At 56.4% G+C, this 17,391-nt stretch overlaps 3 protein-coding genes across 3 annotated transcripts in view; 1 reads left to right on the plus strand and 2 right to left on the minus strand.

The window, feature by feature from the left end:
- The window catches only part of PTSG_04225 (uncharacterized protein), a 14,595-nt gene extending 11,501 nt beyond the window's left edge, over nucleotides 1-3,094 (minus strand). Inside the window, exons 1-9 of the mRNA XM_004995064.1 lie at nucleotides 2,887-3,094; nucleotides 2,606-2,669; nucleotides 2,271-2,351; nucleotides 1,980-2,083; nucleotides 1,741-1,792; nucleotides 1,495-1,563; nucleotides 1,148-1,221; nucleotides 644-893; nucleotides 210-351 (exon numbers count right to left, since the gene is read on the minus strand). Coding sequence (XP_004995121.1) covers nucleotides 210-351; nucleotides 644-893; nucleotides 1,148-1,221; nucleotides 1,495-1,563; nucleotides 1,741-1,792; nucleotides 1,980-2,083; nucleotides 2,271-2,351; nucleotides 2,606-2,669; nucleotides 2,887-2,928 — 878 coding nt within the window. The 5' untranslated portion in view covers nucleotides 2,929-3,094. The remainder of the gene's footprint in view (nucleotides 1-209; nucleotides 352-643; nucleotides 894-1,147; nucleotides 1,222-1,494; nucleotides 1,564-1,740; nucleotides 1,793-1,979; nucleotides 2,084-2,270; nucleotides 2,352-2,605; nucleotides 2,670-2,886) is intronic.
- PTSG_04226 (uncharacterized protein) lies at nucleotides 3,095-10,037 on the plus strand (the record flags this gene model as incomplete). Its single annotated transcript, XM_004995065.1, has 15 exons — nucleotides 3,095-4,111; nucleotides 4,266-4,371; nucleotides 4,573-4,685; nucleotides 4,925-5,009; nucleotides 5,199-5,329; nucleotides 5,562-5,654; nucleotides 5,993-6,405; nucleotides 6,638-6,724; nucleotides 6,929-7,000; nucleotides 7,172-7,556; nucleotides 7,784-7,845; nucleotides 8,073-8,579; nucleotides 8,892-8,993; nucleotides 9,169-9,219; nucleotides 9,432-10,037. The coding sequence occupies exons 1-15, from the start codon at nucleotides 3,454-3,456 to the stop codon at nucleotides 10,035-10,037; spliced, it is 3,471 nt and encodes a 1,156-aa protein (XP_004995122.1). The 5' UTR covers nucleotides 3,095-3,453.
- A 455-nt stretch (nucleotides 10,038-10,492) lies between these two features.
- PTSG_04227 (uncharacterized protein) lies at nucleotides 10,493-16,341 on the minus strand (the record flags this gene model as incomplete). The annotated part of the gene is made up of 8 exons (XM_004995066.1): nucleotides 10,493-14,232; nucleotides 14,259-14,458; nucleotides 14,562-14,617; nucleotides 14,945-15,055; nucleotides 15,207-15,316; nucleotides 15,503-15,653; nucleotides 16,002-16,070; nucleotides 16,228-16,341. 8 exons carry the CDS (start codon nucleotides 16,339-16,341, stop codon nucleotides 10,493-10,495), a joined length of 4,551 nt encoding a protein of 1,516 aa, XP_004995123.1.
- Between the last annotated feature and the right edge of the window lie 1,050 nt (nucleotides 16,342-17,391).

Here is a 17,391-nt window from a genome sequence, read left to right on the forward strand (position 1 = left end):
ACACACACACACACGGCCTTCACACAGACACACACACACACAGACACCGCCACACACAGATACACACACACACACACAGATGCAGACACAGACAGACGGACACAGCAACACACACACACACACACACACACACACACACACACACACACACACACACACACACACACACACACACACACACACACACACACACACACGCACGCACGGACCACTGTGTGATGCGGCGGGTGGCGTTGAAGTTTGCGTCGTAGAGGGTCGCGTAGATCCAGTCGGCCTCCGCGTCCACCAGCTGCGGCTCCGGGGGTTCACGCAACTCCCCGCCAAACTTGAGCTGCACGCGCTCAGGCTGGTCTGCACAGGGCGAACGCAGCACCAAGCAGCATGGCGGTGGCGGGCAGCGGTGGTGATGTGAGGGATGAAGACGGAGATGGAGGTGGCGATGATGGTGGAAGAGCGGAAGTCGGCGTATTGGCAATAGGATGGCAGTAACAACAGCGCAACTTTCCCTGCGCCTCTTAGCCCCCCAACACACACACACACACACACACACACACACACACACACACACACACACACACACACACACACACAGCAAGCGGACGCAGCACCCCTTCAACAAGCCAGCCAGGCGACATCAACGTACCTTGCATGCGGATGGTATTGTCCTCTGCAGTCATGTGCGCCTCCTCAAGCTCAATGGGCTCAAACTGCGCGCGCGTGCGCTTTGGCATCTTGGCTGGCGGGAACATGGCTGCTTCAGCCTCAACCTCCTCGCCCTCCGCGTACAGGTCCTCGTCGGCATAGCGCAGCACGGCGCCCTCGCTGGCCAGTAGCGCCGCCTCGTCGTCATCGTCGCGCCGACCGGCTGCCGTCCGCTTGCGCCGCGGCTGTCGCTGATTTGGGGGGGGGGGGTGGTGATGGTGGTGGAGTGCATGTGTGCGATTGCGTGGGGTGCATGGTTTGAGGCATGGTTTGGACGGTGGGTGAAACGAGGAGAGCGCATCGACTGAGTAAGCGACGTTGATGGTTCCATAGCGAGCGACACCTCGCCGTCACACACACACACACACACACACACACATCCACACACAAAGTGCAACACCAACCAGTTCACACATCGAAAAGAATGACAGGAGCAAGAACGCACCTCTGGCACCTCCTCTACCTCTTCATCCTCTTCGTCCTCGTCCTCATCAAACAGGAACGTGGCGCGCGGTTTCGCTGCAACGAATCAAGAGGAAGCACGGCAGAGGGATAAGTGAGCACTTACTGCACAACACGCGTACTTGTGTTGTATGTTTCGTGTGTGTGTGTGTGTGTGTGTGTGTGTGTGTGTGTGTGTGTGTGTGTGTGTGTGTGTGTGTGTGTGTGGTGCTGGTAATGCTTTGACATATGGTTCATGATGAAGTTCATAAAGCACCACAAGCACGACCATCACCAGTGAACACGGCATCCCGCTATATGCCATCACCATACACATGCATGCGCGCATACCGCGGGCCTGTGCGGCGGGTTCATCAAACAGATCTTTCTTCAAGTCCGCCACAGTGCGCGGCTTCGTGGCTGTATTGGAGGAAGCAGCAAAAGGAGGGGTAAGGCAGTGAGTACAAAGGCGCGTTGTGTCGCACACTCTCAAATCCCCCCAACGGTTATGCGTGAGCGCACAAAGCCAGAGAGAACACTGTCTTTCGATGCCGTGTAACGTGTGCACTGATGCTGTGTCGAGGATGCAGTACGTACGAAGCTCTTCGTCGCTCTCGTCCTCGTCGTCCGCGTGCGCTTTCAGTTTGCGCTGTAATCGGATGAAAGCACGCACAAGCAGCACAAGCAGCACATGAGAACAACAACAAGGTCAGCAAAAGGGGCGCAAACATGGTTCACAACTGTGAGAGAGGGTGTAGGCACGCAAGTCGGAGAGCATCAGCAACGTATTCACATGCACAATGTGCACACACACGCATGCATACACAAGTACACACCTTCCGACCGGCGAGCAGCCGCTTGAGGCCTGCTTCACCAAGGCGCTCACGGACGAGCTCATAATCGTCCTCCGTCAACATCTGCTCCTCGTCAGCGAGCTTGGCTGCAATGTGGTGGCGTGGGAAAGGCACAACAACAACAACAAAACACGGCACAAGAGGTGGGGGATTGCAGGGATCGAATGTGCACGCGTTGTGTGAGAATGACGGCTTGCCCTGCGCAACTGATTTGGAGGGCAGTGTGGGTGCTTGCAATCCATTGGCCAGCAGGGTGGTGATGGTGGTGCTCACATTTGACGCGACGAACGTCCTCATCCTCCTCTTCCTCTGCATCGCCCTCTGCGATGAAGTCGGCCATTTCATCGTCGCCCTCTGTTTTATGTGTTGGGAGAGTAGTACCCACACGACAAGTGAATGGTGGCAAGGTGAATTCAGGAGCATGAATGAATGCGAGTCAAGTGGGGGCAACTGTGTGTGCGCGTGGGTGTGTGCAACTGTGCATGTGTGTGTGTGTGTGTTTAATTATGTGTGTGTGCTGAATTGTGTGTGTGTGTGTGAGTGTATGTGTGTGTGTGCCCACTGCTACTGCCCTCCTTCCCCTTTTTCTGTTTCACGATTGTTCGTACCGTTGTCGTCGTCGTCATCGCTGCCCCCTGCTCCAGGCTCGTAGTTCTCATCTTCTTCTTCCTCCTGTGAACGGCGCGTGCGTAAGTGTGTGGTCATGAGAAACACTTCTGTCGTCTCCAACACCACGAGCAGCCCGAACCACGCCCAGGCACATATTTGCACGACAAAGCGGCGACAGAGCACGAGCACCAAGCCAAGCCAAGCAAACAAGCAAGCAACAACAACCACTTTCCCTCTCCCCGACTCGTTTCACCACGCGCATGCAGCCGATGGCACTCACGGCTTCATTGTCCATGAAGAAGGCACCGCTCTTCGACGTCATGGCTGCTGGCACACCTTCAAGGCCGCGATTACCTCAACACAAAAGCAAGCCGCGTACGTGTCCGTCTGTGTGTATGACACGCAAAGAAAGGCTAAGACGATGCAGAAGGAGGTCGCGAGCGCACACCACAATCAGAAAGAAAGTGAGGTGGTTATGGAGAAATGGCTGAAAACTTCTGTGAATATTCGGCAATCCCGTCCACCAAAGACCAACCAAGACGACAAACACAACAAACCCTCGCAGCTGGCCCTTCCTTGCTCGCTCGCTTACCTTGCTCTCTTGCTTGCCTTGCTTGCTTGCCTTGCTTGGCATCTTTCCTCCACCCTCCCCTGCTCCCTGCGGCCTACCTACGATCCAAAGTTGCAGAGTGAGCGAGGCAGAGGAGCACAGGGCGACCCGCGCAAGAGCCAAGGTCGCCACTCTCCTCAGTACCTTCCGTTTGTTGCTCTTCAGCACCTTCACGCAACAAACAAACAGCAACAGTGGCACAAACCACCAGTGCTCCCCCCGCTCCCCTCCACCAGCATGCAAGACGCGGCCGACGCGGAGCCGCCACCATTTGTGCGCGTTTGTGAGAACTACTTGCCTGCGAAGAAGTCTGAGCTGGCACTCATTGTCGGGCATGTCGTCAAGGTCAACGAAGCGCAACGGAATGGCTGGTTCTTTGGCGAGGACACCACATCACACGCCAGTGGCTGGTTCCCTGCGGCCCACGTCGTCGCCCTGACAGATCAGCAAACGGAGGTTGATCCCACGCAAGTGTGCAAGCCCACGCTGCCCACGGCACCAAAAGCACAGGCAGCCCAGAGCCCGCGGCCAAAGCCCCGTCCCAAACCACGAACAGCCGCCATCCGCACCAGCCCTCAAAGTGGGACTGAGGCAGACACGGCATCAGCAAAGCCTGCGACAGCCGCCGCCACAGCAGTGCTGCACAGCAAGGACGTCAAGGGCGCAGGATCAGCTGGTGGCAGCCCACCAACACGGCCAAAGCCACGACCCGCACGCGCACCCAGCGCTGCCGCACGCGGTGCTGGGCTTCGCGCTGCTGGATCTCACGACAGTCTAAACGCAGCCGCAGGCTTTGTGTCCGACGATGGTGCATATGACGACGATGATGGCGATGACGACGATGACACGCCATCCAGCATCGACCTCAAGCCATCCGACTTGCCACGGCTCAAAGGTGTGATGCGATGCAGCCGTGTGTGTTTGTGTGTGTGTGTGTGTGTGTGTGTGTGTGTGTGTACGAGTGTACAGATGGTTGTGCACGTTCCTCACCCTTTCCATCCTTCCCTCCACCCGTAATCGTCACCACCACCACCACCACCACCACCCAGCGGCGGCGGTGAAGGAGATGCTGTATCGGTTTGAGCCGCGCGACTCAGACGAACTCCGCGGCGCTCCGGGCGTTCGTGTGCGCGTCATCGACACCTCAGAGGACGGGTGTGTGTGTGTGTGTGTGTGTGTTTCTGTCTGCTTGTCTGTGTGTGTGTGTGTGTCTGTGTGTCTGTGTGTTTGTGTGTTTGTGTGTCTGTGTGTCTGTCATGATGTGGGTATGTCTCTGTGCGTGTGTACATCCACGGGCGCTTGTAATTGCTTGTCTCACAACGGCCATGTACATACACTCGGATGGCTGTGACGTAGGTGGTGCCTGTGCATGCGCACATCTGTGGACATCAGCCCGCTCTCTGACGGCCACGACATTGCGCTTGCAGTCGGCATTGACATCGGCTGGCTCCCGGGCAATTTCCTCGCAGGTGCTGTTGCGTACCTTGAGCACACTTTTGAGTCATGTGCGTGTGTGCGTGTGTGTGTGTGTCTGTGTACGTGTATGTGCGTGGGTTCAATCGGCTTTGCTGATATGTCGGCGTTTGTTCTCCCGCAACCACATCGACTCACACACCCACGCACGCGACCTTTCGCTCACTCACACCCATTCCCTCCTCCCACCCACCCACATACACCACCCCCCCCCCCCACACACACACACACACAGATGTGGATGTGAATGCTCCGCCTGCGATCTCGGACGAAGACGAGCTTGAATATCTCTTTGCACTCATTCAGGGTGGAGACAACATGTGAGTGGCGTGCTGACAGCATCAGAGCTGTGGCTGAACTGCTGTCATGGCAACTGGTAGATGCGTGGCTGTGTGCACTACACACTACGCTAATTTATCGTTCTCACCTGACATTCCTTTGGCACACACAAACCCTCGCACAACCGCACTCACGCATACACACTCACCCGCACTCACATGTACGCGCAGCGGCTCTGGAAACAGGAGTGCGAGCAGGGAGCGGCTTCAGCGTCGCGGCGACAGCACAGATACACACGCAGACTATTCCGTGGCCTCTGTGTCGCAATCGCATCCAACGTCCCCACACACCGTGCCACACCGTACGTTCCGTGTGGCTTTGCTGTGTCACATTTCATGGCGGTGTCACCTGCGTGCATCATTGGTTCTCCTGTGCTTCATCTAACACACCAACACTGGTGCATCACCGCCATCACGATCCACTCGCATCCATACCATTCTCCTCTCATTTCCCAATGCCACCTCATGTCACTTTTCCCGCGGTCACCACCACCACACCACCCCTCTGACTTGCAACTCTGCCAACCCTTGCAGCAGCTGCTGCGCCGCCCGTTCTCTCCCAACAGTTTCGCGCCCGAAGCGCTGATGATCTTCTTTCCTCCAACGCGTCCGACGCCGCTGGCTCAAGTACGCTGCGATTGCCCGTGGTGGTGGTGGTGCTGGTGCTGGTTTTCGTGGTGAGCAAGTTCCTGCGAGTGTGGTGGGCGAAGCACACTCTATGCGCGCGAGAGTGTATGTGACTCAAACAGCACCTGCTCACGCGCGTGTACATGTTCTGCTGCACACATGCTCACACCTCCACACCATCATCATCACCATCATCATCACCATCATCATCATCACCACCACCACCATCATCATCATCACCACCACCACCACCACCACCACCACCACCACCACCACCACCACACTACCACTACCACAACTACCACCACAACGACTACTCCCACCATCGCTGTTGCCAGTGACAACACGTGCGGGGCGGCGCGTGCCGCAGTCCGTGTACGGATTTCCAGCGCCGCGCAATTCAAACGCGCCAGCACATCGTGACACGCACAGCACTAGCAGAAGGAAGGATGCGCCAGCGCGGAGGGATCACAAGGACCAGGCAGCAGTAACAACAGCGGGAGTTGGAGAAGGAGTGACTGCTGGCATGCATGGAAGCCACGTTGGCGGAAAGAGCGATGGTGATGGTACAGAGAGAAGAGGGAGCAACGACAGCAACACAAGCGGCAGGGGGCGTGGTGGGCGTGAGTTTGCATATGAGCGAGTTGGAGCGCGAACAACACTCGATGCGTACATTCAAGGCGACGATGCCCCCGTGTACGACAACATGGCGAAAGGCAGACAAGTCACGTCGCCTCTGCCGACCACACAGGTGTGCCAAAGTCACATGCGTCACTGAACATGGTGTGATGTTTGCACGAGTGGTGCAAGTGGCGGTGTTATTTGAGGAACAGGATTGCGTGGTTGCCACTGTGTGTGTGTGTGTGTGTGTGCAAATATGTGTGTGTGTGTGCAAATGCGTGTGTGCGTGTGAAATTTGTGACATGTGCGGCGTCCAAAGCATGTTACTCACAACAACATGCACATGTACATGCATGCACAAGTGCGAACAGGCTGGCGAGGAGTGTAAGTTTGCTGTGATTGCGCGCTGTGATTGTGTGGATCCACGCCCGGGCGCCCTTCAGTTCCAGGTATCACACCACCCTTTTTCTTGTGCTGTGGAAATCGTCTTGTGCATGTGCAAGCGCTGTACGCAGGCGCAAGCCTTGAGTGCGCATGTACCCTTTGCGTTGCGGTTGTTCTCGCGTTCACAAGTAAGACCTCACCTGCCCGTCATATGTGCGTCTGTGTACATCTGTGTACATCTGTGTGTGTGTGTGCGTTCTTGTGAGCAGAAAGGCGACGTCATCTACGTTGTGCAGCATTCTGATGAAGACACGTACTGGCATGGCTATCTTCCCGCCATGGTGCGACATGTCACACACACACACACACACATATAACGCACGTAATGCCACTCACGCACACACTCACACTCACACAATGTCACTCACGCACACACATACACTCACTCACTCACTCACTCACACACACACTCACTCACTCACTCACTCACTCACACAAACACACAACCACAGGCTGATGTGGTTGGGGAGTTTCATCGCGATTTCGTGCGTGAATTGGAGCCGCACGAGCACCGCGTGCTGCAGAGTCTGGACGAGCGCGTTGCCAGCATCAACCCGTCGCGACGCGGAACGGAGGACCTGACGTCCGATCACCCGAGTCATGCTGACGGTGATGGTGATGGTGATGGCGGTGTGCACGGAGCAACTGGTGGATATTCAACAGTGGATGGTGACGAAGGTGATGGTGGCGGTGTTGGCGGTGGTGGTGTGCATAAGGCGCAAGCGCCGACAAAGGAGCAAGGCGATCGAAAGACCAGGGGAGATGGAAAGACATCGCACGTGTATGAACAAGTCGATGCAAGAGATCAAACCGACTACGAGCACATTTTGCAACAAAGTACGTGCGCTTTGCGCCAGGCTTTTATTGCTTGCAAGCACACATAGGACACGGACATAGTTGTGTGTGTGTGTGTGTGTGTGTGTGCGTGTGTGTGTGTGTGTGTGTGTGTGTGTGCGTGTGTGTGCGAATCTGCGTGTGCCCCCTTTCTTCCTCCCGGAAACTTGTCAGCTCATCGTATCCCGGTGCCCCTTTGCGTGACGGTTCTTGCTGCTGTGCGCTGACAGACGCCGAGAAACCGCGTCCGTCTCGCCCAGCGCCGCCACCGCCACGCGGCTCTGTCTCGCACGTGCGTTGACACAGTTGCATTATGTGTACACGCACGTTTACCACGTGCCTTGTGTATGCGGTTGTGTTATCCTCTGCACCACACGTGCACCGCCGCAGTCACGTGCACCTGTGCACACGCATACGCGCACATGTATGCCCACATGCGCGCTCACACGCATTCACGTGTGCTCACACCCCCATGCCCTCGCTTTCTCTCTCCCACCTGTCACTGCGTGCTGGTTGCAGGCTGCCCGGCATGCAAGCAAGTCTCCGCATCGAAGAAGGCACAGCAAGCATAGACAACAACAACAACAACAACAACAACAACAACAACAACAACAACAACAACAACAACAACAACAACAACAATATGCGCAGGTCAGCACCACCCCACCATCAGCAGCCCCCACCCCACAGCCACGCACCAAACCGCCCGGACCAGCGCCGAGAATACCGCGACGACCAACAAACTTGCGGATACAGCACGTGGACCTCTCCGGTTATGATCTCTCCAAAGAAGAGCTGCGAGAGTCGCTGCGCCGGCACCGAAGCCAACAGCAGCAAGCCCGTGCCGCTGCTGGCGGTGATGGTGATGAGCATCGGCCTGCTGTACCCACTCGCACGTCATCCATCAGATCAACACGGCGACGACAGCGCAAGAGTCGACGCCACCACGACACCTCAACAACGCATCTGAACGCCGGCCCGCTCACGCCGCCCGACCGCACTGCTCTGAAGAGCCCAACACCCAAGGTGGCAGTGCTTGGAATGTTTGCAATGTGGATTGTGGATTGTGTGGTTTCTGAGTTGCTTTTGTTCTGTTGGTTTGTTTGCTGGGTTGGTTCACTGTGTGCTTTGTTGGTCGTGTGCATGCGTGCCTACAGTCCACATGCAAAGCGCTTGTTTTTTCGTCGCGTCAGTGTTGTGTTGCCTTCGAACCTCCCCCGCCCCCAAACGCACACACACGCACGCACGCACGCACGTACGCACGCACACGCACGCACACAAGTCACTGCGCGAGTTTCACGCCGGCACTGCTTGCCTGGTCGTTCTTTGTTGCATCAGCGCCGTGCACCGCAGCCTGCAATAGCACACACCCCATACACGGCTGCCCTTCCCTCGGAGATTTCTCTGGCAAAGGGAGATATTGTCACCGTCCTTCACAAGGTCGCATGAGCTAATGTGCCAGCTGTTCGTGCGTGTTGTGTGGCAAGTGTGTTGTGTGTATTCATGTTCGATGATGTGTTTGGGAGCGCAACATGCGAAGTGTACGGCGTGCCAAGCAACAAAAGCTTCCCCTCCACCTTCTCACACGAGTGCATGCGTTTGCCGCATTGCGCAGAGTCGCTCCCGCACTGGTTGGCTGGTTGGTCGTGTCGGTCACAACCCAGAGGTGAGATATGACGAGAATGCCCTCTACACCGTGTATGTGCAGTGTGTGTGTGTGTCTGTGTGTGTGTGTGTGGGTGTGTCTGTGTGTGTGTGTGTGTCTGTGTGTGTGTGTGTGTCTGTGTGTGTCTGTGTGCGTGTGTGTGTGTGTGTGTGTGCCGTGCGCCCTCGCGTGCAAGCACTCATTTGCTTGGCCTTCCCTTCAAACAACCACAGGGCGAGTTTCCGGCTGCAAACGTCCGGGTGCTGAAAAGAAAACGGCCACCTGGACAGCAACAACAACAACAACAACAACAACAACAACAACAACAACAACAACAACAACAACAACAACAACAACAACAACAACAACAACAACAACAACAACAACAACAACAACAAAGGCAGAAAGGGGCTGACGAGCACCATCGGGAGAGCGACGCTGATGCCAGGGACAATCCATACGGCACCATGCCACCGCCACCGCCACCGCCGCCATCGCTCGAAGAATACACCCCAGCCCAGTCCCCAACGCAAACAGCAGCAACAGCGCCTGCAAAGCCCCCAGCAAAGCCGGCCTTGAAGCCGCGGCCAAAGCTCGCGCCCAAACCCCGCCATGCAGTACCACCAGCAGCGACACCAGCACACCCACCCCCACATGCTGCACCCCGCGAACGAAAGGTGCCCTATGACAACCACATACCACCAACATCGTCATCGTCGTCGTCGTCGCCACCTTCCGCACAACACCGCGAGGGTGACCGCCGTGGCCGCGCGTCTGGCGGAGATGGAGATGTGCGCAAGGCAGCAAACCAAGGACGGTACTTTACGACACAGCTCTGATGCATGTGCGTGGTTAGTTGGTTGGATGGCTGGCCGGCTGGCTGGTTGGTTGCTTGGCCAGCTCATATGGTGGCGTGCTTCGCGTGAACTGCTTGCCATCCATTCCTTCTCCCTCGCAGTCAACGTTTGTGTGCTGTCGGTGAAGTGGTGTTACATTACTTTATGTGTCTTGATTCAGCTGCGTATTTGCTCTTCTGTTACATTTCATTTCTTTGGCCGGGCTGCCTCTCAGCGCCAAGCTCCAAAAACCACAAGGTACACAAGGTGCACTACCACACAGTACGCAACGTCACCCAGGCGTCGTAAACATGATTTACGTGCGAGCACACTTCAAAGCCAGGGTGGAGTGCATAGGACAAACAACCACACTTAAACTCACACAGGAACGTGAATACACACACACACACACTCACAATCAAAGCACACACACACACTCACACACACACACGACGCTGCTAACAGACGTTGCAGTTGGAAACTTGCACAGGGTCTTCCTCATCCTCATCAAAGTAGACGCAGGAGCCGTGACCATAGCATGAGATGGCGTCCAAGTTGAGGTTTCCACGCAGGTTGATATCGCCCATCACAGACGAGACCCCGGCCAGGGAGAGGACGCGAATGTCTGCGTTCGAAATGATGATGTTGTTGACTGTGTTCAAGCCAGCAAAGTCTGTAACGGCTCTCAGCGCTGGGTTGTCTGCCAGGTACAAGTCCTCGCCAATGGACTGCAGGGCACCAAGATCGACACTGGTCAGGCTGCTGCAGCCGTGAATGCGAACGGCTTTCGAGACGGTGGAGAGGGACGACCCAAAATCAATGGAGGTCACGGCGGCGTTGGCGATTTCAATCCCGCCAGTAACGCTGTGCAGATCGCCAAAGACGACACTGCGCATCACTGGGTTGTCGGTGAGAACCAAGGCAGCGCCAAACACAAACGTCGGGTGCATGGCGTCACCAATGGTCTCGATCTGGCCGAGGTCAACGCGCGTGAGGCTGTTGCAGGTGTAGATGCTGAGGTAGCCTGGAACAGCAGCGATGGTTGTGCCAAAGTCGACTTCCGTCAGCGCAGCATCTCCCTCAATGTGCACGCTGTCGCCAATAGCCCTGACTTGATGCATGCCAACAGAAGTCAGCTTGTCGCAGTCGCGCACATACAAGCTGCCACCAATGGCCGTGCCAGTCCAACTCTCAAAGGCAATGTGCCGAAGTTCAGGGTTATCTTCGATAATCACGTTGCCACCAATCTCCAGCACGTTCAAGTTCAGCTGCGCGCCCAGTGAGCCAAGCTCAATGTTGCCAGATACATGCACGTCTTCATCCACGGTGCCTGCGTCGATGGTCACGTCGGTCAGCTGAGGGTTGTCGCCAATGTAGTCAGAGGAGATGTCAATACCGCCAATCCGTTCAATGTTAAGCAGCTCCAGCGACCGCAGCTGTGTTCCCCGCGCGACCACGCTGTCGTTGATGCGCTTAACGCCGTCGAGTCGGAAGCTTGTCAGCAGCGTGTTGTCCAGGATCACGGCCTTGACGTACTCGAGGCTGCCAAACGTCAGACCAGTGGCGGCGCTGGTGCCAGTGAGACCGAGGTCGCCCCCAATTCGCTGCACAGCGCTGAAATCTGCAGTACCAATCGTCGCGTCGGTGAGCCACAGCCCACCCGTGATGCTGACGACGTTGCCGAAATCCAGTGTTTGGATGGCGGTGTCCCTGAAGAACACATCAGACCCAACACTGGTGATCAGGCCAAGGTCAAGCAGCTCCACCTCGTCCACGTCCGGGTTGAAGAAACGCGTGAAATCGGAGGATCCAAACAGGCTGCCAGAGACGAGGTTGAAGAAGAACTGACCAATGTTGCTGCTCCACGGTGAAGCCGGGGCATCGACGAGGTTGCCAAACCGCACTGATGTCAGGTTTGATGTGACAATGGAGATGACACCAACTCGCTCCAGTTTGTTGAGAGCCACGGTGCGAATTGGATTGCCGTTAAAGTACACGCCACCATCAACTTTCGTCAGGCTGTGGAAGTCGAGGGAGGTGAGGGCGTGGTTGTTCTCCACACGAACATCGCCAGTCACGGTGAGCAGCGGAAAGAAATCAAGCGAGCGTAGGCGGGTGCCAACGATACGGATGTTGTGGATGTGATATGCAGCGCCAAAGCTCAGGAACTGCAGGAACGCGTTGTTGCTGACGTCGAGTGTGCCTGCAATTTCCAGCAGGTTCAGCTCAAGGCTGAAGAGGTCATTGGAGGAAAGGTCGACGGAGCCGAGAACACGCTCCACACCAAAATCAACAGTGGTGAGGTGATTGCGCTGCAGGTGCAGGTTTTGGGAGATGTTGCGGAGAGAGCTGAGGCCCACCGCGTTCAGGTTGTTGTCGGCCAAGCAAATGTCGCCACCAATGAACTGGACCTCGGTGAACAGGAGGGCGCCGGTGAGGGCGTTGTTGCAGGCGTCAAAGTCACCGCCAACGTGTCGCAGCGAGCCCGTCGTGATGCTGGTGAGGTGGCCGTTGGGGGCAGAGAAGGAACCGCCAAGCCACTGCAGGCCGTTGAAGTGAACCTGGTTGATGACGGTATCTTCACGCAACTCCACCCAGCCGTCAATCTTCGTGACCTGCCCAAAGTCAAGGAGGGGCAGCTCGCCGTGAGAGAAGAGCACGCCGCCCGCGATATGGTTCAAAGTGGCAAAGTCCAGCGTGCCAAGGGCTGAATTAGACAACTCGAAGGAGCCATCAAGCTCCTGCACCTGCCCAAAATCGAGGGTCTCCACTTCGCTGTTGTACCTCACGTAAACGGAGCCGGGGAACCGCGTTTGAGTGCCGAGGTCGATGCTGGTGATGCGGGAGCTGCGGATGGTGAGTTGTTTGTCGCCAATGTGTTGCAAAGCACTGCCCAAGTGCACGGTGTTGAGTTCGCTGCCGTCAAAGTAGATGATGCCGCCAACGTGCTGCAGTGTGTCGCCAAAATGCAAGCTGCCAATCTGGCTGCGTGTGAAGATGATGCTTCCGTTGATGCGTTCAATGCCATCCAAGTTGATGCTGTCCACAGCAGTCTCGTAGAAGTGAAGGTCGCCTCCGATAACGCGCAGCGCATCAGCAACCATGGACACGTGTGCGCCGTGGGACACGCCAACGCCGCCTCCAACCTCCTGCAAGTACCCGAAGCGAATCTCTGTCGCATTGGGAGAAAAGGTGACGAAGTGGGTCACCTTGCGCAGGCTGAGAGACGACTCGCACGGCGCGCCGTAAACGTAGCCTGCCTCGCAATGGCGGGAGATGGGGTTGTAATCGCAGTTGATTGCGAATTCCGTTGAGCCCTCACAGAACCCTGGTGCAAATGTCGAGGTCGTGGTAGTGGTTGTAGTGGTGGTAGTGGTGGTGGTTGTAGTGGTGGTAGTTGTTGTTGTGGTGGTCGCCGTCGTTGTGGTTGTTGTGGTGGTCGTTGGGTTGGTCAAGGAGACGTGGTAGATGACGCTTCCCTCGTTGTCGTGGAACACGCGGAGGAACATGCTCAGGCCATTCTCAAACCCTTCAGAGGGCGCCGTATAGACGACGGAGTACAGGGTGGGGCTCAGCTGGGTGGCGATGGTGCCGCCAAACGAGTTATAGAGCGCAACCTCCACCGTCCCGGGATCCTCAACAAACTCCACATCAACGACAGTCGTGCACCCAAGGCACAGGCTGTAGCGGAAGAAGTCGTCGTCAAAGGCATCCGCAATGGCGCTGAATTCATAGTTGAGGGTCTGGGGCAGCACAGCCGCGTCTGTCCACACGTCATTGGGCTCATATGGGTCAACTGTCAACGGCGTTGTTGTGGTTGTGGTGGTGGTTGTGGTCGTAGTTGTGGTGGTTGTGGTTGTTGTTGTTGTGGTGGTGCTTGGGTTCAAGCCCGAGAGCTGAACGACGAGGTTGTAGTTGACTGTGTTGTCGGCGCGATGGTGGATGCGCAGGTACAAGTGTTGCGATACAGAGCCGTTCGTGTAGGCGAAGGCAAACCGAGTGGGGCTCACTTCCGTGGCTTCGGTGCTGCCATAAGCGCCGTACTGGGTGATGTGCACATCGAGCGGGTCTGCGGCAAACTGGACCGTCACGGATACGGTGCAGCCAGCGCAGATGAAGTATACGAAGAAGTCTGTGTCGCGTGCGCACAGAACGGCCTTGATGGCCTGATGGGGAGCAACCGGCAGCTCGCTCCCCTCTGTCCACACGTCGTTTGGCTCATACGGATCCCCAGGACAGGGCGCGGTTGTTGTTGTTGTTGTTGTTGTTGTTGTTGTTGTTGTTGTTGTTGTTGTTGTTGTTGTTGTTGTTGTTGTTGTTGTTGTTGTTGTTGTTGTTGTTGTTGTTGTTGTTGTTGTTGTTGTTGTTGTTGTTGTTGTTGTGGTAGTGGTGGTGGTGGTGGTGGTGGCGGTGTCGGAGACGACCTGCATCACTTGACAATCTTCGACAGAGATGCTGCCGTGCTGTGAAATGCACGCAGCAGCAGCCTGGCCGTTTCTGGGATGGAACACAGGGATTGTGGCGGACGTTGCATCCACGGCGGTGAGCGAGCCGGGCAAAGAGCCACCAAACCGACACAGGTCCTGTGAACCAACCAACATACACATACACACGACGCAATACACAGGTCAGTTGATGTGAGGATTGGTTGATTGGACGCTCATGCAATGTGAAGTGCTCTTCGTGTGTCCATATATGTGTGTGTGGGGGGGGCATCAAGCGCGAAAACGCAAAAAGGGAAAAATAAACACACACGCACACACGCACACACGCACACATGCACACACACACACACACACACACACACACGCACACACGCGCACACACGCACACACACACACACACACACACACAAGTACGTGTTGTGCGACGGAGAGGGTGGGAGATGCCATTGCATGTCATGCCATTACCTCATCAATGCCACAGTGTGAGAGCAGCGCGCCCTTCCATTGGCCACCAAGCAGGTCAAGCTCGTGTGCGCTCCGGTCCGTCAAATCGGCGCCGTCACACTCCATGCGCAGCTGCATAATTTGATTTCAGCAACAACAGAAGGAAAGAAGGACACGCTCGGCGTGAGAAACACTGTCTGTGTATGTGCGTGTGTGTGTGTGTGTGTGTGTGTGTGTGTGTGTGTGTGCAGGATGGTAAGGGCTGGGGTTTGGGACAACTGACCGTAATGGTGGTTTGAAGGTCACCAGGGTACGGTGTGCATGAAGACAACGAGAGACACTGCTGGTGCGGAAAGCCACTCTCTGACATGCACGGTCTTGCCTGCAAGCAACCTGTTCAAGGACGCACCACGGCATTTCGACAGTGAACCAATGATGAGTCGATTTTTGGTGAGGCGAAGAAGCGCACGTGTCTCACCTCACGCAACAACAAGCAGGAAGGTCGCTTGCTCATTGTGCGTACAGCACGCAAGCACACAATCACACAAGCACACAAGCACACAAGCACACAGTTCTGACCTTGACCAGAGCAGGGTCGGAGGGAGTTGCACTTGCATGACGCATCCTGTTCGCAAACGCTGAATTGGATCCCGCCTGCCTGCTCATCGTCGACGGCCTCAAAATAGTAGCCGCTGGCAGCTGGCACAAACAAGGCGCAGCTTCCATTCAGCTGTGATTGTGCCAGCATGTGTGTGTGTGTGTGTTTGCAGGAGTATGTGTTTGAAGACGGAGTGCGTGAGACGGCGATCTGTGAGGTGAAGCCAGAGTGGAAGGCGGAACACACACACACACACGCACGCACGCACGCACGCACACACACACACACACACACACCCACACCCACACACACACACACACACACACCCACACACACACACCCACACACACACACACACACACACACACACACACACACACACACACACACACACACGCACACATATACACACACGCATGCACATACACACACGCATGCACACACACACACACACGCATGCACACACAAATCTGTGCTTACGAGGGCGAAGGCTTGTGACGTTGAGAGGGGCTCCCCCAGGATGAGTGAGGTCGGTGCAGGCGTGCTCAGCTGGGCGTGTCAACATGCAAACACGCATGGCAGTGCAAGCCAAAAGGAATAGCAATGAGGCGGCGGTCTATGGTGTGGTGACTGCAAGCATCGCTTCTCCACAGCCAGCACACTGATGCAAGTTTATGCTCACAAGGTGCTCATCAAGTGGGCGTACCGCATGGGCGGGGGTGCACAGGATCATCAGAGTGGCGATGTGCAGCAACAGCAGCATGCTGCCTCGCTGACAAGGCGCCGCAGCAGAAACATCCACCATCTTGCTCTTGGGCATCGCTGGCAGTTGATCCGCTTTCCGTTCTTGGTGCTTGGTTCCTGGTTCTTACTTTGCGTGGTCGCTACCGCTCGCTTGCTTCGACTGAAGGCTCCAACCAACCAAGGCGCCGAGACAATGGACTGCTGGACTGGAGGAAGAGCGATCAATGCCGAGAAGAAGAGAAGCCACCCAGGCAAGCAGGCACTGCTCTGTGCGGGTGAATGCTCTGAAGAAATGAGCATCGCCTGCTTCACAACGGAAGAACGGGGGAAGGGCGAGAGAGAGGTGGGGGGGAAGGAGACGCAAGCAGCAAAGCGATCAGATCATTGGCGCAACACTACGCACGCTGGCTGGCTGCCATGTTTCCCTTGCATCATGTTGCCTCCACGATGGCCGCCCCAAGCCCAAACGACCTTGGCGGTTATTGTTATGTTACTTCTGTTTTGCGTGCGCGCAAGAACGCAACGCAACGACGTGCTTGCGTTGGGGCAGGAATGTTTCGGATGCTGAATTCAGTTTGCACATTGTTTGTGGTGTCGTCGTCGGCACTTCGAGGACGAACGACCTCCTGCCTGCCTGCGACACACGACACCAAGCACCAAGCAAACCCACCACACCCCACACACCACACGACCACACACCATAATGTCATCGTTTGTTCCACGGCAGGCGAGGAAGGTGCCCGAGCGGGCGGAGGCGCAGCGGCCGCGCCCCCCATTGCCGGCAGCACCAGGCTCTGGGGGACGGGCAAATGTCACGGAGGGACTTCCAAAGAAAAAGAAGCGCGAACAGAGGGCGGCTGCCAGGAGGGGGCGGCAAAGCCCCAGTTGGCACGCCAAACAGCGCATGCTGGAGCCGACAGCCCCCCCCGGGCCAGCAGAGCAGATGGAAACAGCACCCGGGAACAGGGGCGAGCAACCCCAGGAACCACCAACAAGGACTTCAAAACCCCTCAACGCTCCTCTCAACGGGCCCCTGCCCAGGGGCCCCCCCTCCTCCCTCGGGGGGATATATTCCCCCACCCCTTTTACCCCCAACCATTACAGGCGGCGCGCCGGGGGGGTTTTT

This window comes from Salpingoeca rosetta, assembly GCF_000188695.1.
Source record: "Salpingoeca rosetta unplaced genomic scaffold supercont1.9, whole genome shotgun sequence".
Taxonomy (NCBI): Eukaryota; class Choanoflagellata; order Craspedida; family Salpingoecidae; genus Salpingoeca; species Salpingoeca rosetta.